The sequence below is a fragment of the Microtus pennsylvanicus genome, chromosome 2 (assembly GCF_037038515.1).
Source record: "Microtus pennsylvanicus isolate mMicPen1 chromosome 2, mMicPen1.hap1, whole genome shotgun sequence".
NCBI classification, from domain to species: Eukaryota; Metazoa; Chordata; class Mammalia; order Rodentia; family Cricetidae; genus Microtus; species Microtus pennsylvanicus.
The window spans coordinates 140402281-140428685 of NC_134580.1; the positions used below are offsets into that span (position 1 = coordinate 140402281).

The window sequence follows — 26405 nt, forward strand, 5'->3', positions numbered from 1 at the left end:
CAATATTTCTGTCAGATTTTTTTTAGTAGTATAATACTTATTTATCTCTGCCATAATAGTGAGTGCTCTTACCCACTGAGGCGTCTCTCCAGTCCCTTGTCATCATGCTTCTTGATAAAAGCCGTTGTGACTGGGGCAAGGGACTATCTCAAAGTAGTCCTTGAACTATTCTATACCATGGTTGCTTCACACACACACACACACACACACACACACACACACACACACACACACACGTGGAGCTGCCCTGAACATCCCTGAGCTGGCACATGAATCTTGAACTGTGGTTCTTCAAGGACTTCTGGCAAATGGAGAGAGGCCCCTCCCTGCAGCCTCCTGGGTTGGGTTCCAGCATTTCCCCCTCAGAACACTGAGGGCCCTCTCAGTCCAGCCCACAAATTAAGGTATCTTTGGGAAACTGTGAGTCCCCACTGGGCTGGGTGGCAGAGGCATGCTATCCTGGAGAGCCCTTCTCCAGTGTCTTCATCCTTCGGGTTGCTGCCACACCTAGCGTGGGTTTCAGAGACAGAGCACAGACACTGGTCCCCTCGTCTTGCAGGCAGCGGCAGCCAGCCTTTATTAGGCACCTGTTGTCACCAAACATTTTCGTTTTCCTGGCAAGTGGGTTTCACTGAGCCACTCTGCAGGGGAGAAAGTTGAGGCTGGGGAGCTGGGGAGCTGGGGAGCTGGGGAGCTGGGGAGCTGGGGAGGGAAACAACTTGCCAGGAGGCTGTGTGGCCACGTGTCTCTTTCCAAGTCCCTGGTGCACCTGCACTGGAGGCAGCAGCATGGCACTGGCATGCTGACTGTGTCTTCAGGGTCTGGGGTATCAGAACCCTTGGTTCATCAGTGCAAAGAGCACCGTCCTGTGGGGCTGGGTCAGGACACTCGATCTAGCCCCCTGCTGCACCACCAGGAACCACGCGGGCCTGTTTACACACCTGGCAGAAGTATGGACAAGTGGAAAGCTGGCTGGGCCTCAGAGGACTACGGCTGGGGCCCAGAGCTAGGGATGCCCACAAGTGATGGGAGGCTGGCCACCTAGCTGGGAGGACTCCTAGGATGCTCTGGGGTTCCCCACTGGGGAGCCCAGGCTTGCTTCCCTCTGTCCCCTGACCTCAATCTCCCAGCTGAAGAAGCAGAGGCTGTTGTTTTCAGTTCAAGTGTGCCACAAGCCAGATGTGGGCAGAGGTTTTAAGAGGCGTACACACTCTGAAACCAGGACCTGTGTTTAAACCCAAGCTTGACCACTCTGCTGTTGCCAAGTGCCCTCCATGTGTCAGGCAAAGTCCTAGACCGTAGGGACCCACAGGGAACCATAGCAGATGGGGCTTTGCTCTGCTGCTGCCCGCAGTCCAGGGCGAGAGGACACTGAACAAAGCCAGGGACCTGTACACTACTCCGTGCAGACAATGAAGCGGAGTACCTTTGCAGGTGCTGCGGGGTGAGTGGGTCAAGATCTTTCAAAGTGGTCATCTAGGAGGACTCCCTGGAAGTGATGTCCTTGGGCCTAAGACCTCAATAACCAGAGGCATCCGGCTGCACAGATTGATGCAGAAGAGTTCCAGGACAAAGAAAGAGCAAAGCCTTGAGGCAGGCACAGCTGGGCAGGTGTGAAGAACCGGCAGGCTCCCAAGGGTCTGGATGGATAATATAGTAGGTAAAGAAGCAAGGGCAGGAGAGAGTTTCTACTCCCCTTTTTCTACTCCCGGTGGTCTGACACTAGAGGGGCTGCCCCACCCAAAATGCACGGATTCCTAGAGCTAAGAAGTCTGCGGCAGTGGTCACGCGGCAGAGGAACCACTGCAGAGCTCACCCTCAAGTTGCCTGATCAGAGGGAGTCACGCTCCAGGCTGCTCTTCACCTCCCCAGATCAGTCCAGGGCCAGACACTATCTGGGGACAACCCTGTGTCCCAGAGCCCACTGAGACCCTCCCAGTGGGCAGCCTTGATCTGTAGCCCAGCCTCAGCCCTACCTCAACTTTCATTCCTATAGAAGAGTCTCCTCCCTCCCTCTCTCCCTCCCTCTCTTTGTCTCCTGTAGGCCCTGGGCTTCCCAGTTTCCCTTGGTGGCATGGTGGCCTGCTCCTGTTTCTAGGCACCCATGAGTGTGACACACTTCTTCCTCCATGACAGCCCCCCTGTGTCTAGGCGCTCACTGATAAATCCTGGCACCATGAGAGGAGGTGGCAAGTAGCCGACAGCCCCATGTAGGGCAGGGCCCGGAAGTGACTCAAGACCTCTGCTAAAGTTCCTGCTGCTCTACTGCCTGGAGTCCTGGAGGCTGCCTTTTCTGATGTCATAGGATCGGTTCTATTGAATACAATGTGCCACACACATAGTAGGCTCTCAGCCAGACTCAGAGTAGGTGCTTAGCCAGTGTGACTTCTGTCAGTTCCTACTCTCCGGGGTCAAGGTGCCCTGAAGTGTGAGGCAGTCAGAGGCCCTCTTCCCTGCCTCTCCCAGGATTGTCCTGCCCTCCTCCACCCTGTTCCTACTCCATCCAGGCCAGGAACAATCGATGGGACAGATGACCCAAGGTAAAAGCTTCTTCGTTTGTCCCTGCCACCATGGGGACAAACAACGCTTTGGCTCTGCCTGGGAAGCACCCTACGGCAGCCATCAGCCAGCACTCACAGAGCCAGGCCCCCAGGATCTGCAGGGGAGGGCAGGGAGGACCACAGGAGCTCAGGGGCTCCTCCAGGGTCACTGGAGGATTTGTGAGAAGTGTACCGCGAGGGCTTGGCTGGTGACCAGCATTCCTTTGCTCTCTTATGCAACACGTATTTGCCGAGTGTCTACTACACGTCGCGCCCCATGCTGGACTGAAGACACCACGATGACAGGGACAGGGAACCCTGTCCAGGGGGATTGTAGACAGCATGCCAGTAGATACATCTAACGATCAAGGTGGTGAGGGGAAGGGGCAGAGAACAGAGCAATGTGTGCAGCTCTTTTGTTTTCTCTTTTAGACAGTCTTGCAGGTGGGGGTGGTGAAGGCCTTGGAGGAGGCAAGCCAGGTGGGTGAAGTGAGGGTGTCCACCTCTAAGGCTCCTTAGGAAGCAGTGGTTCAGATAGTAGGGAACAGGTGCAAAGACCCTGGGGTGAGAGCCAGTTTTGAGGTCATCACGGCACCTTCCACCTCCAATACCACCTGGTCCTTCCTATATAACTCATGTGATAACGGTTCACCTAGATAACAGGAAGGGTCTTCCCTTCAGTGGGTCACCTCCGTGAAGTCCCTCTCCCACACGTCACACAAGGGCTGTGGGCCCCACCATCTTTGGTGACCATTGTTCAGAAACTTCCTGAACTTAAGAGCCACCAACCATCACATGGGTGGTCCCTGCATTTTCGTAGGAGGACAGTGAGCAGCCAGGGCCCCCAAACACTCTCACAGTCGCCCAGCGGGGCAGGAGCTCATGCCGAGTCCACCAGATGAAGTACAAAAGGTCAGCACAGAAGACTAGATGGGATACAGAAGGCCAGCAGACTGTCCCTGTGCCTCCTCTTCCTTCCCTCCTGTCACTTCTGAAACCAAGTCTGGGCTTCCACCCTGCCATCTTTGCTAACGATTTGGTACCCTAAGTATGAATGAACCCTGCCTGTCAGGTCCTGGGCTTCAGGAAAGCACCGTGTGGCCAGCATCACCAGGCCCTGGAGTCTGCATGTGTGTTGCTGTCTCTGTTCATTCAGTCATCACAATCTTGGATTTTCATACACGGACCCTACACAAAGGCTCCTCTGTAAGTAGGTGTGTTTAAGTCTTCTAGAAAGGGGTGGGGAGCAGTGTGGGACTGTGTTCCTCTAATAAGTAAACAAGAGGAACACGATCAAGTAAATAGATTCGTGCGGGACCGGTGACTGCTGTGGTGGTATTTACAGCTGGAGGCAAAGTCAGACCCTGTTCCTAGCTTCCTGGGATTCAACGTAGTGTGTGTGTGTGTGTGTGTGTGTGTGTGTGTGTGTGTGTGTGTGTGTATCTGTGTGTCTGTGTGTGTGTATCTGTGTGTCTGTGTGCGTGTGTGTCTGTGTATCTGTATGTCTGTGTGCATGTGTGTGTGTGTTCATGTATAAGCAGGTGCTCACCTAGAGACTAGAGGACAACCTTAGGTGTCATCCTCAGGAAGGCTGGCCACCTTCTCGAAACAGAGTCTCTCAGAGGGGCCCAAAGGATAAGTGGCCATGTTGAAAGGGAGGCTCAGAGGACCTAGGGACTTGCCAGGGTCTGTGGGATAAGAATCCAGTCCTGATTTAAAATCCCACAAACGGGGAAGGAAAAGCCTTCCATGGCCACCCACTGGTATTAGGAATAAGCCAAACACAAGAAAGGCTATCTCTGAATTTGCAGATGAACTACCACCCCCTAAATAGATGACCACCCCAGGTCAACCCTCTCCAGAGACACCTATAATACGCAGATTTTAAAGTGTGTGTGTGTGGAAGGGTGTTCCCCAGGGGGATCCAGCTGTGCCCCAAGGCTCAATGTAGCCTCGATTGCAGCTTGCTCAGTGCCCCGTCTGTGCAACATTCTGTAGCTGTCCCGCCTGGAACATCTCAGCCACCCTTCCTCAGAGCATCCTCAGCATCACCCACCAGTGCAGCAGTCACAGTGACAAGAGGGTCAGCAGCTGTCTGAGCCTTATGGGGATCAGAAGGAAAGAAGCTACTTTCTTCCCTCTGGAAGACAGGCTGGTAGGTAGATGGGCAGATTATAATGGTCCCGTTCACACTCACTAGCTATCCAGGGCTACCTGTACACTTCCACCTCCTGAGACAGCCATTGTGGAAAACATGGCAGACTCTTGGCTTCCGAAGTTGCTAGGGGTCATGGAAAAAGAGCCTCAAGTTGCTGGGAATTCTAGGTCTCAACTTGGCTCGCTCCATTCCTCTCAGGTCAGACCTTAGGTCCTAGTATAAGACAGAGTGCCAGCAGCTTCTCTTTTCCTGACCCCAGCTTCCCACAGTGGACCAGTTCCATCTGGATCAGTGACCCCGACACATCAGAAACGTGGCCCAGAGGCATCACAGAGGTTGAAACCAGGGCTGAACTGGGGCAAGCGCTGCTATTCCACGACACACCAGATGGCAGATGCTCAGGCCCTCCGAGTTTCTTCCCCTCTCTGCCACACTCAAGCATTTCCAGTGCCACCTACGTGGTGACCTTGGCTTGCCTTGGGCTCAGAGGCTTCCAGGAGGCCATCTGATGACGAGGGAAAGGGGGCAGACACTACAGATGTTCTGAATTGCAATTAGCATTTTCAGATTGGCCCACCAGCCTTAGAGAGGTCATATCCACACGGCCTACAAGCTACGAACCCAGAATGAGCAATAAAAAGAAAGGCCCTCCATGGAATCACATTTCATGTCACACAAAGAATAGAACAGGCCAGCTCCTACCAGCCAGGAACTCGAGGAGAACTCTCTAAATCATTCTGAGTGCACAAGGACCAAGCCTTCTCACCCAAACTGACCCACTTGCCTCCCAAGAAGAGGACCTGCCTGTCAGTCACTAAGAGGCAGTGACATCTAGGATCACATAAAGAATTCTCACCAGGGAGTCTTACCACCAAGGTCTTTGTTTGATAGCTAAGGTATCAGTACAGTGTACACAACCCCACCTTCTCACACTGCCACATGGTGTCATCTACAAATGCTTGAGAACCCACCATTGGGTTACCAAATACATATGTATAAATATATATATATATACATACATATTTTTATATATACATATTTATATATACACATATCACGATGTTTTCACTAAGTTTGAGATTTCAGCAGGTTACCAGCCTTGCTGAGTTTTCACGTCCCTGCTTGTCAAGGATGAAGGCAAACCCAGTCACCTCCCTGGTTGAGTGGACAGTACAGGAGACAGCTGCAGAGCCTGGCCCGAGATCCTTCCTCATCAGGCTGCCCAGCCTGCCATACTCCCTGCTGCCCACAAATCCAACACAAGGTCAGGCAGCTGTGGCTGTCCCACTCACTTCAAGCCAGGGTAGGAATGCCCTTTCTCTTGGTGAGACCTCCTCAGAGACCGGTGCTGGCGGACCCGCTCCTGGGTTTACAGGTTCGCCTCTGGGGCAGGGCACACAGCAACCATGGGACCATTCAGGAATACTGCTCCTATATGGCCACCGCCTTTATCCAGACCTCTGCTGGCCCCTAGGACCAGCATCCCAGCAGCACCAGCCTCTACCAGCCTCTGATCATCCCATTTTAAAGCTAAGAATAGTGAGAGCCAGAGAAGGAAGGAGGCTGGGGCGCCCCCAGGCCAGCGATTCGCCCAGGGCCCCGTTGGTCTTGGCAAGGGTGACATACTCCTTCTGCGGTTATTTATTTGCTCTCTTCAAAGTCAACAGGGTTCTGATAGGCTGGAGAAGTGAGCACCAAAGAACTCACTAGAACAATAATCTAGAGTCACCGTTTCTTGTCAGGCATGATGGAGGCCTTCTGCAGGTTGCTGCTGGGGCCTAGCTGCTTACTCTTGGGTGTCATATTTTAAATGACACTTTCAGCTATCCTTTATTTTGTGAACATTGACTAATTTATTGACGTGGCCAAGAACCTTCTAGAATAGGCTAAGTGTGATGGGATCTTGCACCCTCTGGGTACTGGTGCCGGAGCCCCTAGGAACTGGTGTGAGCCCTGAGCTCACCCCAGCCCTCCCTGGGTTCTCGGCACTCGGGTCCTCACTCGAAGGCACTCTGAGAGTGTTGCTGTCTCCAGCCTTAGCTGTCCTAGCTTGAGCTGGGCCTCTGTAGAGACTTTTCAGAGGTGACGCAGGTCAGGCGGTGTCTTCTCTAGGAAGCGCTCAGGAAGGTGTTGGTCTCCAACCATTGAGCAACTTGGTACAGAGCAAAAGCAGCTGGCATGCATTAGGCGCTTACTACGTACCAGGCTAGTTCTAAGACACCGACGTACACTGACTCCTTCAAATTCACCGTGTTGCGTTATCGCATCCCCTTTTTAGATAGAGGTAAGCAAACCAAAGTTCAGAGAGGTTAAGTGACTGGCGGCCGGTCACACATTTGTCACTGTGAAAGGAGATGTCCCAGTAGCAGCAAGCAAGCGGTTAGAACTCAAAATCTAGAATTCCTTTAGAAGTGGGGAAGAGTCAGAGCGTCCAGAAAGGCAAGGAAGGGAGAAAAGGAGCTGGTGTTCCTAGTGGAAGGCAGGCTCAAGCGGGGAGGGTCTCGGCCCGGGGCCACCGTACCTTGGGCGGCAGGGCGAAGAGCACGGGCAGCAGAGCCAGCGGCACCAGCAGCAGCACCAGCAGGCGCCGTGCGCTCCACACCTTCTTGGCCAGCGCCGCCAGCGCCGCCATCCGCGCGATCGCCGGAGACCGGGCGGCCCGACTGCCCCTCAGCGGCGGGCAGGGACCTAAAACCCCTAGGGGCGGGGAGGAGCCACGCGGAACCGCCCCGGCCGCGCCTCCTGGGCGGCAAAGAGTCGGGGGACAAGGAGCAGGGAAGGGGCCCCAGAGCCCCCACCCAGCAGACCCCGCCCCACGCTTAGGCGCTCTGGACTCAGGTGGGAAATGGGGCGAAGACCAGGTGGGGCTGAAGGTCTCAGCACTGTCACCCCAGTTCAGACCCTACGGGACAGACCACACTGCTGTGACCCACAAATGGCCTCGAGTGACCGGGCTTGAAGCCTCTTCCAGACTTGGAGGTCGGTGGGGAGTTTAAATGAGATAGTGCTTCGTGCAAAGGGCACAGTCACCTGTGGGTGGGAGTCTTCGCTTTGCAGTGGCAGCTGCTACGAACTGATGGTTGTGTGATTTTGAGACAGGCTCTCATTTAGCCCAGGCTGGCCTTTATCTCTCTATGCAACTGAGGATGACCTTTAACTCCCATCCTCCTGCCTCCACTTTCTGAGTGTTGGCACTATAGAAGCTTGCCAACACCGCGGGTCACGCATGGAGTGTAGTTATCTGTCGGAGTCCCAGAAGGGCAGCTGCTGGGTCAGCTTAAGATCCAGCCTCTACTATTTTAAGAAAATGGGGAATCTTTCCTCCTACTCTGCACTTTACATCCCGCCAGCAGCTCCTGGGGCCGCTTCTAGGGGAATGCTGTGTGTGCAGATTCGGATCATCATCGGGACTCTACCGGTTCCCGAGGTGCTGGGAAGGGACCAGGGCCTTGCACATGCAATGCAAAAGGCGTGAGGCCTGACTCTGCGCTCTTCACTGAGCAGGTCCCCACACCTCCTTAGTGGTGTGACATGTTTCCCCAGTGGCTAGTGTCACTGGGTGCCTTGTCCTCAATGCTGGGCTCTGGGCTTCTGTAGAGAAAGGGCCTTGTTGGGAAGTTTCTTGCTTTTTGTCATGGGTTTTTTTTTGGGGGGGGGTATTGAACAGCATTGAATATACAGTTTATAGTCTATAGGCATCATCATTTTACCAGTTCCTGTAAAATATGAAAACCTTATTCATCTCCTGTTTCCAACACTGCCGCTGCTCTGCGTGCGTTAAGAATCAGGCCAGAGCTGTGATCTTGGTCTCAGCTTCAGACTTAGAAAACCCAAGATCGTATTAACATCGCTGACTTCGACATAGCCACATTAGTTTAATATTCTCTCAGACAAGGTAGAAGGTGACAAGGAACACCAGTGCTGACTTCTGATGGCACACGTGCTGGGGTTCACCCATGCCCACACTCTCACACGCGCACACGCAGAGCTTAAAAATACGTAAGATAATTCAGCAGGTAAAGGCATCGCCAAACCTGGTGACCTAAGGGGTTTTATCCCTGGGACCCACACAATAGAAGGAGAACAATGACTCCCGCAAAGTTGCCCTCTGAGCTTCCACACACAAGTGGTAGCCCATCTCTTTCTTTCTCTCTCTCTCCCTCTCTCTCCCCTCTCTCTAGTAATAAAATAAAAAACATGCACAAGAGAGAGAAATGGGAAGGGAGGGCTTTGTGCTCGTATCTCCCATGGTTCCAGTAACAACTTAGCCAGTTTTTAATCCCCGTCCCCTGCTGATGGTGTCCATTTTAACTCTGACCGTCTGGGAAGATCTCTTGGTGTCGTGGCCTTGGTTTGAGTTTGGTCCAGGGTTCTTTGTGTCTGTTTCTTCGGAGCCCACTGAGGTTCTGGGCCCTGCGGAGACATGTCTTCTCCAGCTGTGACATGGACCCAGGCATTCTCTCCTCAAATGTTTCCTTCTCCCCACGCCTTCTCCTGTCCTGCTAGCCCTTAGAGTGCTTGGTGTCAGTGTGCGAATTTCAGATTCTTCCACATTTTCCTGCCTTTTTCCCCTCTGCGTGCTCCAGTCTGAGGACCCTAAATATCCTGTCTTTGGTTTTCCTGACTTGTCCTTCATTGTATCCGTGTGTGCAGGGCTCAGTCATTGTACTCAGGGTCATGCATTTGATCCTGGCATCTTCATCTTCATTAGCTTGTCGCAGTTTCTCCTCAAGGGAACTGCCCCCTTTGTTTATGAATGTTAAAAAGAATCCATTTTTTTTTGTTCAAGTTTTAAGTCCCAGATTTTAAAGACCCAAGCCAACCTCAGATCTTTCAATTCTGTTGACATTCACATTTTTTAAACATTTAATTTTATTCCTGGGCCTGTGTAAGTGTCCGCCACCTGAGTGTCCACAGAGACCAGAAGAGGGCGTCCGATTCCCTGGAACAGTAGTTTGGTCATGAGTCGCCTGACGTGTGTGCTGAGGCCTGAACTCTGATCCTCCGCCAGAGCAGCGAGCACTATCGCTAACAGAGCGAGCTCTCCCGTGGTCCCCCCGGTCTCATTCTGTTCGTTAATCTTCAAACGCACTGTGGACACTCTGTGTGAAGGGTCAGCAGAGAAAGGCGTCCATCCCATTTCCCTTTAGAAGGGGAGCTTGGTCTTCACAGGCCCCAGCTGAGCCAGGCCTCAGCCTCTGTGTAGCCCCAATTGCCTCTGGCTTCAAATGCTCCAAGGAAGGAGCTGGACTCTTCCTGCAGCAGGATGGGACCTGAGCCCAGGGGAAGCCAGGGCTCTGCCTCGGCTCCCAGCATCTGTATTAGGGATGGCAAGAGGTGCCTCCCTCCTCTAAGACTGAGTTGCCGTGCATTTGTTTTATTTTTGGGTTGTTTGTTTGTTTTGGTTTTGCAAGACAGGGTTTCTCTGTGTAGTCTTGGCTGTCTTGGAACTCACTCTGTAGACCAGGCTGGCCTAAAACTCAGAGATCTGCCTGCCTCTGCCTCCTGAGTGCTGGGATTAAAGGCGTGTGCCGCCACCACCCAGATGCCATGGGTTTTTATGGCTGTTGGGAGGTCGCCTGTTCCCACCAAGGCCACCTCACATCCTGACACTGGAAGAATCTTCTAGCAAGTATTACTGTCATTTATCCGATGGTGGCAGGGTGTAACCCGTGCATTTTTGAAGGCCTGAACCACCGTGCATGGTCGTTTCTGGGATACCCCACACTTCACTCAGTTGCTGGTAGCCGCAGTTGGTGGGAGCAAGGACACCTCTTAGTTCCTCGGTCCCAGTCTTCATGTGTTGTAGGCGATGTTGGAGGATATTCAATCATACTGTGAACCCCAAGTTCACATTTGTATTAATTAAACAAATTAACCGTGGATGCTGCGTTAGCAACTAGTTGACAGAAAGTAATCATTGAGCCTCAGAGGGCATCCGGGAGAGACAGAGAGACACGGAAAGAAGCAGGGTGATGTTTGGAGGGACATCTGGCTTTTTCTGGCTTGGCGAAGCCAAAGCAGTGGTCTTTCAGAGATGCCAGCAAAGAAGAAAGGCTAGCTAACTGTGACCCGGTCTCTCTGAGTTAGCAGGTGTTTACTCCAGCCTTTGAATCTTGAGAGTCTTATTTATAAACAGAAGGATAGGTTTAGTTTAAGACACCTTTAGTGGCAGCAACAGAGTCGGTGCCTGCGGGAACAGGATTCCCACCAGGCTGCACCCGAATGGCTGGGGTAACTGGCGCAGCCTGGTAACTGAGGAGTTGCCATTACAGGCTGAAACAGCCACTGTGCTGAAGTTAAAACAAGGTGGCCGTGGAGCACTTCGGCCTTGCCGTCGGTTCTTTGGTCTCCTTGCCCAAACTCCTGTAGTGTCTTGCTTTTGAGGGAAGCCCCTTTTCCCCCAGCGATCCTCACTCACTCCAACCCTTCCCTTTGGTGTCTTGTCATTGTGCATGGTGAACCCCACAATTCCGGGCAGTAGAACTCCTTTGTAAGGAGCTTTTGTCCGTGCCAGTCTGGCTGTGGGGCACATGGCTGGCTCCTTGGCTGCCTAAGACGAGGTTCCTGCTCTTGGGCAGCTGATCTGGAACAAGAGTAGCTGGGGCTTTTCTCTGTGATGAGAAATGATCTTGTCATTTCTGCTAACATGCAATTCCTTAGGTGGCTGGCTCAGTGGATAAAGCATTTGCTATGCAAACTTGCGGACCAGAATTCAGATCCCCAGAACCCATGTAAATACCAGATGGGCGTGACGGCTCAGAAGGTGGAGACAGGGGGTACCCAGAGTAAGACTGACCATATGGGTGAACTCTGGGGTCAAGTGAGAGACTCTGCCTCGGTGAAGAAGGTGGAGAGTGGTGGGGAAGCCTCTCAGTGTCCACCTCAGGCCTCCACACACATGCACACAAATACGTGCACATACACTCATACATATGCTTTTACACGTGTTAACATGCATATATACATGCACATGAACCACACACACATACATGTGCAAAACACTATTTCCGTTAGGCTTCTTCATGTCCTCGGCTTTGTACGAACTGTTTCCACTGGTTCTTTTGCAGCCTAGAAAGCCTCTTTCTTGGTGGGGTGGGGAGGGTGGAGTGGAAGCAGACTCTCCCAGTTGTGAGCCTTAGCTTTCAAGGGCTAAGCCGTCTCTCCAGATCCTGCATGCTCTCTTGTTAACGTCCTGGACCAACCAGAAGTGCAGCACTTTCGATATGGCTGCGTAGACTGTAGGGACTTCGGAGCATCTCATATGGCAGCCAGGTGTGGAGGTGCGTGCTCGGGGCCCCAGAACTTGTGAGGCTGATGGAGAGGATGGCAGTTCAAGGCCAGCCTGGTCTACCTAAGAAGCTCTGTCTCAGGGGTGAGAAAGGAGGGTATCTTGTTGCTCGAGCTTGAATGACATGGGAGTATGGGGCTAGGCCCGACCTGGTGGTGTGGGGTCTGTGGGTCTGGTGTGGTGTGTGTGTGTGTGTGTGTGTGTGTGTGTATGTTGTATGTATATGTTCATGGAGGTGGTTGCATGTAGGTGCTTGAGCATGCATTTATATGTAAAGACCAGAGGTTGGCATTGGTGTCTTCCTCAATTGCTTTCAGCTTGCAGTTCATCAAATGGGTTGCTGCTGGTGAGTTTGAGAGATTTACCTCGGCCTTTGCCTTGCTGGAGCTGGATTCGAACTCAGGTCCTTTGTGTTTTCATAGCAAGCACCTTACCAACCAAGTCATCTCCTCAACCCACCATGAGAATATATATATGTATATATATATATATATATATATATATATATATATATATATATATAAAATCTGGGAAGGGATAAATTAAAGCCTGGCACAGTTCTAACAGGAAATAAAGCTTTTTGTGTGCACACACACACCTGAACTCCCAGCACTTGGGAGGTGGAAGCAAGAGGCTCAGGAGTTCAAGACCAACCTCAGTTACAGGGTAAGCTTGAGGCTAGGTTGGGCTATAGGACATCCCACCATCACCAAAAAGAAAAGTGAAAAAGTAAAATGAAGAAAGTAGATTTTATGAACTTGACTCCTTTGTGCTGGCCATGGTGTCAGGGTGCTCGTGAGTTATGTCACATGGGGACTTCTGTGTGTTTACTTGATTCATAGAAGAGTTAGCTTTGTGGAAACGTAGTTATAGTTCAGGCTCTGGAGGGAACTGTCAGTCAGTTTTAACTGTCAACTTGACACAGCTTAGAGTCACCTAACTGTCAACTTGACACAGCTTAGAGTCACCTAAGAAAGAAATTCCAATGGAGGGACTTCCCAGATAACTGGCCTGTGGGTGTATCTGTGAGGGACTGTCTGTCTTCATTAGTAATTGATGGAGGGGGGCCTGTGGGTATATCTGTGAGGGACTGTCTGTCTTCATTAGTAATTGATGGAGGAGGGCCCAGTTCACTTTAGGCAGCACCATCCCCTAGGCAGGTGGTCCTGGGATGCATGAGCCGGAGAGCAAATGAGCCAATGAGCAGCATTCTCCTGTGGTTTCTGCTTCACGTACCTTCCTGCAGTGACGGACTGTGACCTGGGAGTGTGAGATGAAGTAAACTCTTCTCTCCCCTCAGTTGTTTTTGGTCAGAGTGATTCAAAGCAACAAAAGGCAACTTGGGCAGGGATTAAATGATGCTTCTGATTTGTGTGATGTCCTGGGTCTTGATTTCAATCCTTCTTATTCATGAATACCAAGAACCATCACTCCCTGGGTGCTTATGTGGAGTCTGGCTCAATCCCAATGGCTTTCTTTTGTGGAATAATCCTTTTGTACACTGTGAAAATGTGTTGCTCCCATTGGTTTAATAAAAAGCTAACTGACCAATAGCTAGGCAGGGAAGACGTTAGGCAGGAGGGCCAGACTGAGATAATGCTGGGAATAAGAAGGGTTGAGTTGCCACGAGATCTGAGGAGAAACAAGATAAGCATGCAGCGCTGAGAAAATGTACTGAACCACCTTGTAGAATGTAAATAAAAAATAAGGGTTAAGTAGTAAGAGCTAGTTAGTAATAAGCCTAAGGTATTGGCTGAGCATTTATAATTAATATTAAGTCTCTGCGTGTTTATTTGCTGGCTGGTGGGATAGAAAATTCAATTAAGCCATTGAAACTGATCCTCAGATGCCTCATTTTACAGAGGAGGAGACCGATACAAAGAGCTTACAGAACATATTCAAGAACACAAAATGGGGATTCAAAGCACAGTAGTATAGCCTGAATTCACATGCAGAGCCCTGTATAGCCATGACCCAGTGTGGCTGGCCCTCTGTACTCACAGGCTCATGATGTCCCCATGTCATGTCAACCACCCATCATGGTTCCAGAACCACAGACACCAAGGGACAGTTATGTGTGTGTTTCTTAGGTGTGAGGTCACTGATGTCAGTGATAGCATGGGACAGGGCCGTTGCAGCCAGTGCGTGTCTCTATACCCCAGATTTTAGCAGGTACTGTAAACTTCAATAGGTTGCGTGTGCTCACCCTCCAAGCTGATCCCCACCTCAGCAACCTTGAAAAAATGTCCAACACTGTGATCCCCAACCTTGCTTGCATGTGGGAACTCCTGGGAGATTTAGAGATGCTCGCACCCCCCCCCCCCCAATGAAGTTCCACACTGTGAACAGTCATCCCCCAGCCTCTGGAAACTGGGAGCCTACTTCCCATCTCTAGAGCTCTGCCTGGACTGCTAGCATCCCCACTCAACTAGTGTTCCCCCTCAACATACTCTCCATGTGTACCCCGTCTTAGCATGCACTTCGCTCCTCTTCATGGCTAAATGATAGTTCACTGGTGATGTAACACCCATTCATCCGATGGCAGACATTAGGATGATCTGCATTTTTGGATCACGTACCCAAGTGTATGGGGGGGTGTACACATGCTCATATGGGTGTGTGTGCACGTGTGTGGAGGGCAGAGGTTGGCACTGGGTATTGGTAACTTGCTCAATTACTCTTTAGTTTTTGTGATCGATGTCTCACTGGGACCCAAGGCTCACCAATTAGGCCAGGCTGACTGGCCACAAAGATCCTCCTGTTTCTGCCTCCCCGGCACCAGGATTGCAGGGCTTTTTATGTGGGCGCCTGGGAACAAATTCATTCTTCCAATTTACATAGGCATTGACTTCACTGACTGATTGGCAGATCAGGTTGGTCTTGAACTTACAGCAATCCTCCTGCCTCAGGTTCTTGAGAACTGAAATGGCAGACTTGGATTGGGGCTGTAGAATTTGGTCTCTTGCCAGAATCACATGACCCTGTGGTACGTTCTTTCATTCTTTGTTTGCTTATTTCTCTGTGTAACCCTGGTTGTCCTGTAACTCATTCTGTAGACCAGGCTGGTCTCGAACTCAGAGATACCCCTGTCTCTGCCTCCTCAGTGCTGGGATTGAAAGCTGCGCCACCACTGTCTGGTGACGTTCATTTCTTCTTACAGCTACCTTTGACTTTGGGCGAGTGAATTTTCAAAAATTTATTTCACCCGTGACTTTTCAAAGCCCCCTTTAAAATAAAATCTACTTAAGTCTACAATGCCAAGTGATCTGCAGGAAGAGACTAAGTACCTGGGGGCACAGACAGCACAGTCCCAGTGACTCCGGGAACCCGCAGGCCTGGGAAGCCTTGAGTGGGTAGGACTCCGGATGAGAAGCCCCAGGCTCACCCTCAACCCTGTCAAGCTACAGCATTCCTGTAAATCCCAGGACAAGGGACTTCCCAGTGGACCTGTCCCAGGCTGTGATGAAACCTCCTCCCATGACCCCTGTCAGCCCAGCTCGGCATCATCAAAGGGAGCAGACAACCTCTTGTGGGGAGGCCAGGCCTGCAAAGGGCCCTTTGGATCTTTTGGGCCGAGGCAGGTGGGCGGATACAAACTGACCCACTCCCTAAGGTCCAAGTGCACATAGCTGGGACCAGGGAGTATCAGAAGGAGCCCTAGTGGGCTCCCCTGCTCCAGACCAAGCTGAAAGCGTAGAATAGGGTGCCTGGCCTTAGAACAGAAGGGGCTGTCCTGTGGCTCAGATGTAGCGACAATAACTGTGTCTTGGTGAGCACAGGAGCCTATTTCCTGATCTAGCCAGCAGCTGAGAGACACCCAGGGCCAGCGGGCAGCCAATGGATAGCCAGGGCCAGCCTGCAGCTGAGGGACACCCAGGGCCGGCCTGCAGCTGAGGGACACCCAGGGCCAGCCAACAGCTGAGGGACACCCAGGGCCAGCCAACAGCTGAGGGACACCCAGAGTCAGTCTGCAGCCAATGGATAGCCAGAGCCAGCCTGCAGCTGAGGGACATTGGGAGACAGCCTGTGACAGAGGAAGAATTCTTGCCTCCTATTTCTTCCCAGTTAGGGTGCTCAGGAGGCAGGTCAGGCCCTCCCAGCTCTGGCCCTGCTGGTGCTGCCTGGCTCCTCTCCCTTCGTGTGTCCATGGCCTCCCAGGTGGCTTCAATTGCCCTCCTCACAGAGCAAGAGAGTGGAGCTCAGAGATGCCGGTTGTGACTCAGGCCTGTGTTGCCTCACCCTTGGCCACGCTGTCCCAAGGCCTCTTGAGCCAGACCTGGGGTGGGGGGGCTATGACACCCAAAGCAAACTAGAAGATCTGACTCCAGGCATCCGTTGTGATACCACGCTGGCAATGTCAGAGAGAGGAAGGCTTTGGGATCCCTGACGGGATTCTGACTGCCATAATGGAACTGGGTTCCAGAGTGCTGAAGAACTTCGTGCGGGAAGATGACGTCAAGGTAGGAGGGCAGCACCTGGAGAACTGAGGCAGGAGAATCATAAGGGTGAGGCTAGTTTGGGCTACATAGCGAGACCCTGCCTCAAAAAGGGAGGAGTGGGGAAAGAAAGAAGAGACCAACATGGCACTGTGTAGCAAGTCAACAGTGCTTAATGCTTGAAACCAAGCAGGGAGGGAGGGGACCTTGGCAGCCACTCCAGCTTTCGTTCCCAGGACGACTGCTCCTCCCTGCTTCTCCCTGTGCCACTGTCAGCATCTCCCAGTGTGACACTGCTTAGAGGCTCCAAGAGCAATATTGGCTTTGAGGCAGGTCCCAGCAGAGCCCTCAGGTGGGGGCTGGGATTAGCAGCCCCCCTCGTGGCCTGGGGGCCCAGCGGCTCATCCTTGGGGGTTTTCCTTCCTATGGGGAGGGCTGTACTCTGGCTCCTGGTAGAGGAGGAGGCTACACACAAGTGGCTTTGATCGTATCAGACCCCAGCATTCTCATTGTTTTTTGTTCCAAATCGCAGGCCAGGATTACATTCAGCCTTGCCTCCAGCAGAGAAGTCAGTGGATAGGCGGGGCTTATATATGTGTATGGAGCGTGCACACACGCTCTCTCTCTCTCTCTCTCTCTCTCTCTCTCTCTCTCTCTCTCTCTCTCTCTGTTTTGGGTGTGGTATGAGTTTATTTGTACATATATGTGATGTATTTTCAAGTATGTGTACAGTATATGTGTGATGTGTACTTATATGTGTATATATATGCATGTGTATGTATATGTGTATTTATATGTATATGTCTAACTGTATGTGTATGTAATGTTAACATATGCGAATGTGTATTATATGCATGCATGTGTGTATGTGTTATAATACGTTTATATAGACATACAAATGTGTATGTATGTATGTGTATATATGTATGTGTCTGAATGTGGATGGTGTGTGTGGATGTGTGAGAGGAAGGCTCACATCACCAACCTTTGACACTCTCCAATAAGCAGCAGTAGGTCCTGTTCACTTTCTCACAAAGTGAGACAAACAACGCTTCTGTGACAATGTCTTCAGCTCAGAGACAGCCAGACCAGCAGCTGTCTTTGGTAGCAGAGAGACACAGAGAGAGCATGCGTGGTCTATGATCAACCGCTACCAAGTGAAGGAAACAGAGCCTGCTCATCCCTCCAGGAACAGCCAAGTCACTGTCCTTCCTAAGCTGCTGGTCTGGCTGTCTCTGAGCTGAAGACATTGTCACAGAAGCGTTGTTTGTCTCTGAGATGAAGACAGCATGGGTCCAGTCAGGAGCCTGCAGGTGCAGCAATGTCTGGTCCACACCAATTGCTTCACTTCGCAGGTGGGGAAACTGAGGCCCAAGGAAACCTGAACTCTCAGAGCTCACAGAGGCAGCTAGAAACAGAGATTGGCCAGGCCTTGAGTTCAAGGCTGTGCTCTGAGTCCAGAATATGTCTGGAAAGGGTCTTTGCCTCTGACTTTTATCTAAATGGATGAGACTATGTTCCCCAAAGTCCCACACAACCAAGCAAGGCAGCAGGAGCTAGAGACAAGCATGATTTCTCAGGCTGGGGAATTCTCTGCATGGGTTCATATTCTTTGGACTTCAGGTAACCAAATGACAGCAGCCTTTATGTGAATGATAAGGAGATGCTTACTTCCATGAGCAGTGAGATGGGGAACAGGGCTGGGGTGAAGCCATGGCAGAGGGCGGGTTCAGTCTCCACCTGTGTTGTGGCCTCAAACTCTCAACATGGCTATAGAAGCTCCAGCCAGCGCATTTTAAAAACAGAAAGTGTTGCAGGGCATGGTGGCGCACATCTTTAATTGAAGCTCTCAGGAGGCAGAGGCAGGCGGATCTCTATGAGTTCGAGGCCAGTCTGGTTTACAGAGTGAGTACCAGGACTACCAGAGCTACATAGTAGAAACCCTGGCCCCTGTAGAGAAAATAATTAAAAGCAGGAAATGCTGAGGGGTTATGTCTGGACAAGGGAGAGCCCTCGTGTCCTCTCCTGTCAGAGGCACCTTTGCAGATCTACCCTGGTGTCTCATTGTCCAGCCAGTGGCCATGTGCCATCCCTCTATCAAAGACTAGCCAGACAAAAGGTACATTATGCAGTGGCCACTGGGGTTGGCTCCATAGGAAGCCCAGGGTGTCTGACAACTCTGGGGAAAGCTGACTCAACTCCTTCATCTGGAAGAGGCTGTCTCCTGCCCTCCCAGCATGCATTTCAGCTTTCCTCTTGGCATCCCTTTGCTTCTCAGCTTGTTAGAAAAACAGATTCTTCAGCGAGGGAAGCAGGAGCTGCTTTGGCCCGTCCTCAGGCCTAGCTACTCAGTTTACAGTGGACTGCCAAGACACGTCCTCAGTCTGTGAACATCACCACCTGAGCGGCTTCATGACAGTGCTTGCTCATTGTGGCCATGTCCCATGTGAATGGTGACATCTGTTTGGGTCACCATGGGTATGTGACTCAGTTTCCCTTAAGGAAGGACTGAGGTTTCAGGTAGGGACAGCAATCAGCCTCTGACTATCAAGCCTTGGGGTGTAGGTCTCCTGTGTACCAACGGTAGACTTGCTCAGGCTCTTGCTTCACCCGAGGGAAGCCCACTGGAGTCTCTACTGTGGGATAATAAAGGGCTGGCCATCCTGTCCCATCTTCCCACATCTCTGATGGCCACCTGGCTGTGGGTGTTGCTGTTCCCCCTCCTGGCTCACCTCCCCCAGCCCTTTCCTGTTCCCTCCTGCTCAGGGAGACTCAGAGACAAGCACCACACACAGGCCCAGCTGCTGGTCCTCTCTCCAGAAAGCACTAGGGCTCAGAGGCACAGGAGGGGGTCCAGGCAAGCAGCTACAAGCAAGAAGACATGGATGGGCAGCCCACAAACTTCCTACCATTGGGGCAACGTAGCTGGATTGAAAGGGTCCAACAAGATAGTTCGGCAGGCAAATGCACCTGCTGCCAAGCCTGAAAACCCGAGTTCAATTGGCCAGGACTGACATGGTGGAAGCGGGGCTCTCACGTGTCCCGACCTCCTCATGCAGTGGTACAGTACACCCCGCCCCCAATGTAAATTGTTAAGTTTTTCAAAAAGTGTTCATCTCCCTGCTGAGTGTGAAGGGACGCAGGGCTAGGCAGGAGAGGAAGCCCCTTGAGGAAGTCCTGGTGTTCAGCAAGGACCAGGAACCTCAGGGCCATCAGTGGGACTTCCCCATCACTGGGGCTGCCCCACAGTCCAGCCAAAGTCCTCACCCAACATCTAGGTGAGGATCACGTGAAGAGGAGGATGGAAGAGAAGTTGGAACAGGAAGAGCCACTGAAGTGGCTGCCAGTGCGGATGACCAGAAGAGGTGTCTGCTCAGCTGAGACCTGAGGTGAGCTGATGGGCAGGTTCACGAGAGGGGAGGGAACAATGGCAAGCGGAGGGTGGGGGAATGAGGAGGGTGTTAGGAGAGAGGAGGGGAGAGAGGGCGAGGGAAACTTTTCTTCATCTCTGCCTGTTCCAGAGTGACGATAGCATGCGACCTCTGGTGGCACAAGACAAAACTGCCCTGAATCAGAAGGCAGATGAGGGGCTGCTAGTAAGGGCTTGCCCATCAGGGCTGGGTAGCAGCAGCGCCCTGAGTAGGAAGGCAGTGAGGTGCTTGCCTGGGTGCAAAGTTGAAGTGCTGAAAGTTCAATAGCCAAGGCAGACAATTTAAGTTTTAAAATCATGTTGGGAGCCCAGGGTGGTGGTGCACACCTTTAATCCCAGCACTTGAGAGGCAGAAGCAGGTGGATCTCTGAGTTTGAAGCCAGCCTGATCTACAGAATGAGTCCCAGGACTACATAGAAGAACTGTCTCAAAATAAAACAAATTGATACGGTATGGCTTATGGCAGCTCATAGCTGCCTGCTTTTGGAAAAGTCTGGCTGGGGCCTGTATTAACATTGGAGTTACAGCTCACACCCCACCCCCACAGCGGGGCCAGTAACACTGCAGCATGGCCCCCTCATCGCATTCACCAGCAGACTCTTCAGGAGGCACCACCATGCCAAGTTTTACAGAAGTAGCCGCTCATGGACCCAAGGACGGTTCCATGAGCAGTTACCTAGAGGAGTGCTGACCAGGGTCCTCAGGGCTGGACAGGTGCTGTTGTCCTGCTGGACTTCCCCACCCAGACACTCAGTGACTTTAAGCCCAGCTTCATTCCTCTGAGCCTGCTGCCTCCTGCGAGATACTTATCTCACAGAAACAAAAATAAAAACAAAACAAAAACCAAACCCTAAACCTCAGTCAAAGAACGTTGGTGAGAATGCCTCTTGCTTCCTGTGCTGGGCTAGCAACCTCTGTCCAGCCCACCAACCATCTACAGTGACAACATCCTGAGAGCTGACTACGAAAACCCCTCGCACAGAACATGCCATGCAGTGAGCAAAGCTACCCAGGAGGCACCATTGCATCCTCTCCTGGCTGTCACATGCTGGCACTCAGGCAGAAGCAGCAGCTGTGAGGACTCAAGTCTTCAGACTGGAAACCCGGCTTGCCAACTTCATCGCAAGGCACTTCATCTTTGTTCTGCCTTCCCACCGCTTGAGATACACCAACTCCCTTCTCTACCCCATGAGCTTCAAGACCTATGGACACTGGAACAGTAAAAACCTATATGCTGCTGTGTTCTAGTCATCCGAAAGCCATAAGCCTGCTTTTCTAGAAAAGTAAAATTCAGAATGCTATTTCTACATCTTTTTATTGTGACTCTCAAAAATAATTCAAGAATTTATCCATACTATATTTAATTATGAGAAGAGGGGCATATGCATGTAAGTAGAGGTACCTGAGGAGGCAGAGCCACTGGGTCCCTTGAAGCCTGAGTCCTGGACTAGAATCCTTTGGAAGAGCAAGCACCACAAGGCCACCTCTCCAGTGCCTCAAAAACACCTTTTATAATAAACTCCAAATACACCCATGTAAAAATACACACCTAAAACACTTTGGAAAGCAGTCCACTGTATCCCAGTCAGTCTATTGTGCTCTCTCAAAGTGATAGTTATATCCCACTAAACTGGCTTGAAGCAGTCTTCGAACACACACCCAAATCCCAGCAGGTTGGAGGGAAGAGAGAGAAACATATCCCCGCCTTTATCTCTCCAGGACTGTAGTACTGTTCTCAAATCAATGCCACCTGGAATGCATGAGGTCCACAAGCCACTGTTTGGGAGAAAGCCTATTTGATTTGATCTGAAACACTCAGGGCTAGGGCTGGGGATGCAGCTCAGTTGGTAGAGCACCTGCCTAGCATGTGTGAAGCCCTGGGCATTGATAAAACAGCACTGACAGACAGCACACACCTCTACTCCAACGGATGCAGGAGATCAGGAGTTCAAGGTTTTATCCTCATCATACACAGCAAGTGTGATGCCAGCCTGAGTTACACACCCAGTTCTGCCTAGACCAGGCCTTGTGCACATTAAGCTCCTGAGAATAGTGAACCGCAGGTGACGGTGGCAAGGCACAATCGCAGGCTACTTAACAACAACCCCACTGCCGAGCCCACAGCATTCTCACCGGGAGACAGTTACTATAGCAACTCTGCTATCCGACCATGGACCGCTTTCTCCCTCTCAGGCGCACTTCATCTAACTTCTTCAGCACTGGACCGGACTTTTTGGATGAAGTACCATAGCTCTTGAGAAAGGCTTCAAACACCGTCTCGGTGTGGGGGTGGGTGCTGAGGAAGGCCTTCTCCAGGACATAAAGGTCGACGCCTTTATCTTCCGGCAGTCCCGAAACAAAACTCAGCCCGAAGTCGATGAGCACGATGTGAAGCTGCTCCAGGGGCCGCCTCAGGAGCATGTTGGAGGTGGTGAGGTCCCCATGAATGAGGTCTTCGTCATGCATTCTAGCCAGAACCTGCCCGATTCTCCTGGCCAAGCCCAGGAGGCACTGGGGGTCTTTTTTGGTCTCCATAGTGGATTGGATATAATCTCGAACAGTCACTGAGTCTTCGATTTCTTCCATATATAAGCAGTTAGAAGCATAGTCCACGAAGAAGACAACCGGGGCAGCTATACCTGCAGTGGACACACAGGTGCTAGTGAGTGCGTTCTGTATGAAGGAGGCGTCACCTGCACAGGTAGGGCCAGCTTTTCAGTCTAAATCTACTTACTCTGGAGCAGGGCTGAGGAATATGGTGGGAATGATAGAACTTACCCAGAAGCTTGCCCAAGCCCTGTCCAAGCCCTGCCCAAACCCTGCTCAGGTCCCACAGGTCTACAGCCCAGCCCAGGGTGCACCAGCAAGTGTCAAAGCTTGTTCCTCTTTCTCAAAGTCACCTTGGGACTGGAATTCTTGTTCCTCTTTCTCAAAGTCACCTTAGGACTGGAATTCATTGCTACTCCCTTAAAAAAAAAAAAACAAGGAAACAAGAATCCAGAAGGGAAAGCATCCTCGCATCCTCCAGTCTGAGGGCTACCTGACTAGCAGGAGGCTAAGCAACATGTCATTTTACAGACCCATCTTTTTCCAAGGACAGGCAGGTTCAAATCCCAGTTCCTTCCTTATTAGTGGTGAAACCTCAAGGTTCCATTAGCTTCTCTATATCTTGGTCTCCAATACCGTTAATGCAGTAACAATAGCTCCAATTAACTCCAGGAGTCTCTCCTGAATGCCAACCTCGTCCTCGTCAGGGACACTTTCCTAGAAACTGGAGACCTATCAATAAAGATGAAGGTAGCAACCATCCTTGTCTGATAATTTATAAAAGAGGGTGAAACAAAAAATATGAACACTACTTTAGAGCTCCATTAAGTCTGCTAGGACAAGAAAATACCGGCCTGTTCACTGTTGAGTTTTCCCAGGTGGCCCCCGTACCTATCAGTGCCCTTGTGCCGAGTAAATGCATAAATATCTGTAAGTATAAAAGCAAAAAAGGTCAGTGCTTCGGAGCCACAGACCGCCCGCGTGGTGGCTGTGGAAACTCGGGCACTTTCCCTTTGTGCCTCAGTTTCTCTGGAGGACAGTTCTGTTGGTGGAAGTATAAACGGTACTTTTAAAGAAAAGGAATCCTTTCATGAAATCAGACGTTTACTGAATGCTTTATGAGCATTCAAACATATGACACATAGACCTTCTCTAATGGTCACAACATCCCTGAGATTCCCATTACACGCAAGGAAACTGAGGAGCGCGGTGCTAAACGACTTGCTGAAGGGCCATGCGGGAAGCAGCGCTTAAGAGTCTGAATCGGCGAGCCTGGCTTCTGGCTTCGGACACCCGCCTGGTAAGGCACCTGCTGCTTAAAACTACCAAATGGAGGGGGGAGGACAGTGAGCAGAAACGGCAGAAACGGGGAAACTGAGGCTAAAAGACACGTTGAGGGACAGTTGCCGAGCAACAAACCAAACAGAAATGCGTCCCGTGCGACGCCGGGACTCCTTAAACACTTCTCTGGTCCCGTCTCCCGGGTCTCGTAGCCCTATTATGTCCCGTCCCGTCCGCCCCATCTCCCGGGCCTCGGAGCCCCGTCCATCCCCGTCCCGTCCGCCTCACCCGCGCGACGGCAGCGGAGCAGCGCCCGAGCCTCCTGCACCGTCCTCCGCCGGCCGAGCCGCGCCTCCAGCGCCGGGTGCCGGTAGCTCTTGGGGAAGCGATACTTCACCACGGCCGCGCGGCCCTGAAAGCGGCCGCGGAAGACGCGCGCTTCGGCGCCCTGCTGCACCAGCTCCAGGCCGCTCAAGAAGAGCCGGCTCCGCTCCCGCGCCGCGGCCAGCGCCTCGGCCTCTGCCTTCTGCTCCGAGGACGTCTCCGCCATGCCTCGGGCTCGTCCGACTCCGGCAGCGCCGCTTCCGCTCACCTCGGAAATCCTCGGGCCTCTTCCGCCACACGACACGTCCTCCGCTCCACTTCCGCCCTGCCGAGGTGCAGCCGCCTAGCGACCTTTCGGAGCTCTGGCTTTCCGGACGCGCCCCTTGGCCCTTCCCGAAGCTCTTCGTCTATCTCCGTGATCACTCGGCAAATTTCGGGCAACAGCTTCTCACTCTTCGGCTTTCTCCGAAAGCCCCTTGGTGATGCTCAGACTTTGGGAGCTGTCTCCAAGTTGGAGGCTCTTTTGAGAAAAGTCTTTTGTGGACGCTCCGCTCCTTTCTACGGGTTCTTTCCTTTCCGTTCCTTTCCTTTCCTTTCCGTTTCTTTCCTCTCCTCTCTTTCCTTCCTCTCCCCTCTCCTTCTCCTCCCTCTCTCCCCCTCCGTTCATTCTTTTCCTCTCCGTCCCTTCCTTTCCCTTTACTTTCCTTTATTTTCCATTTCTTTCCTTTTCCCGCTCCTCTCCTTTCTTTTTTCTTCGTTTTTGAGACTGTGTAGCTCAGGTTAGCTTCGAAATCATGATCTTCCCTTTTCAGTCTATGGAAATACGCTCTTAAGCCAGAAGGAAGGAAGGGACTAGGTCAGAGCTCTCTACCCAGATGCCACCGGTGCCTGGCATCAGCGTGTCAGCAGCCAACACCATTCCTCTAAGTTCGGTTTCCTCGTCTTCAGAATGAGGATGCCTGGTTCTGCTGAGGCCAGGGTTTATCAGAATTAAAGAAAAGACCGATTACCATGCCTGTGGACAGGGGTCCTCTTCAGATGGCCTCCCTGCCCCTACCTCTGCCCCACGTTCCTTGGGGTCCTGTTGAAAATATAGACGAGAAGCCTTTTGAACCAGAGTTGCTATGGCACCAGCATCCTGGCTCTGTGGTCCCTGGGTTTTGTTCATACTCATGACAGGACCCTTTTCACACATCAGACCCTTTGTGTGGGCTGAATGTTTTCCAGCAAAGCACATCCAGAGCCTGTTCCCTTTATATCCCCCCCAGTGCTCAAGTTTGTAGCTTTATTATCATAACTATTTGTGTCCACATGGCCATTGCTATGGTGACCAAAACCATCTGACCCTTTCCTTAGAAATCTACAGTGCAAAGACGCTGACCAGAGCCAGGCTTGCTAAGTCAGACTGGGTTTAGCTCTTTAAACCAGAATCAAACGTTCAATGGCTCGTCACTGTGCTGAGGATAAAGTACCTACACCTTAATTCAGCCCATGAGGCCCTGCAGGGAGCTCCTGCATCTCTTAGAGACCCACCCCCACTCCCACACACCTCCAACACCCCACCCGTCCCATTCTGCTCCCTCTGCACAGTCTTTGCATCTGCTGCCTCCCCTGGGGGAAATGTTCTTCCTGCCCCTAATCACCTAGACCCCTGTAGACATCCTTTTCCCGCAAGCCAGGGTCACTTTCCAGACAAGGCCTTCTGGCCTCTCTCATTAGGCCTGGTTTTCTAGGTGCCAACCCTGTCTCTCAGACTCCCTTTGTTTATGGCCATGGGACTGCTTGATTGATGCCTACCTCCCCCTATGGAGCTAGCAGTCAGGCCGAGGATTGTGTTGTTCCCACCCTTCCCCCAGCGCCAGAGAATGGGTACCAGCTTAGAGAGTCTTTGGGATAGAGAAAAAAATAGAACCGGTGCATACCTGTGTTCTCAGCGCTCAGAGGCTGAGCCAGGAGGCTGCAAGTAAAACTTGAGGGGTGGATGCTGGGGGTACTTAAATTCAAGTTTTGACCTTTTAAGAATATCTTAGGGGGGCTGGAGAGATGGCTCAGAGGTTAAGAGCACTGACTGCTCTTCCAGAGGTCCCAGGTTCAATTCCAGCACCCACTGGCAGCTCACAACTGCCCGTAATTCCAGTTCCAGGGACCAGACACCCATGACAAAACACCAATACACATAAAAAAAAATAAAAGTATTTTACCACTTTTTTTGAGAATCTTATACAATGTATTTTGGTGACTTTTTTTTTTTTAATTGCCGAACGGTGAAGTGGAGTTGGCGGCTTCTTGTCTGTCTGGGTGCTGAAAGGGCAGTTTAGAGATACGGGTGCAGACCTTAAAGGTGCCAAATGAGAAAATGAGTTGACTGGAGAGAGGGGACACAGGCTAGGCCACAGCT

At 51.7% G+C, this 26405-nt stretch overlaps 2 protein-coding genes across 5 annotated transcripts in view; both read right to left on the reverse strand.

The window, feature by feature from the left end:
* Window positions 1-7357, reverse strand: part of Slc13a3 (solute carrier family 13 member 3) — a 61527-nt gene extending 54170 nt beyond the window's left edge. The window contains exon 1 of one of the 2 annotated variants that reach the window (XM_075963061.1): window positions 7220-7357. In XM_075963061.1, the coding sequence (XP_075819176.1) occupies window positions 7220-7330 (111 nt within the window). In that variant the 5' untranslated portion in view covers window positions 7331-7357. The remainder of the gene's footprint in view (window positions 1-7219) is intronic. The other variant, XM_075963062.1, reaches the window with a different exon arrangement.
* Window positions 7358-13358: 6001 nt separating this feature from the next.
* On the reverse strand, window positions 13359-24326 carry Tp53rk (TP53 regulating kinase). Of its 3 annotated transcripts, none has more exons than XM_075963065.1 (3): window positions 23972-24326; window positions 21989-22494; window positions 13359-13621 (listed from the first exon to the last, which is right to left on the reverse strand). In XM_075963065.1, exons 1-2 carry the CDS (start codon window positions 24231-24233, stop codon window positions 22016-22018), a joined length of 741 nt encoding a protein of 246 aa, XP_075819180.1. In that variant the 5' UTR covers window positions 24234-24326; the 3' UTR covers window positions 13359-13621; window positions 21989-22015. The 3 variants fall into 3 exon arrangements, with proteins under 3 accessions (XP_075819180.1, XP_075819179.1, XP_075819178.1); XM_075963064.1 differs by lacking the exon at window positions 13359-13621 and adding an exon at window positions 13766-16472; XM_075963063.1 differs by lacking the exon at window positions 13359-13621 and having other exon boundaries at window positions 21154-22494; window positions 23972-24325.
* Window positions 24327-26405: the final 2079 nt, after the last annotated feature.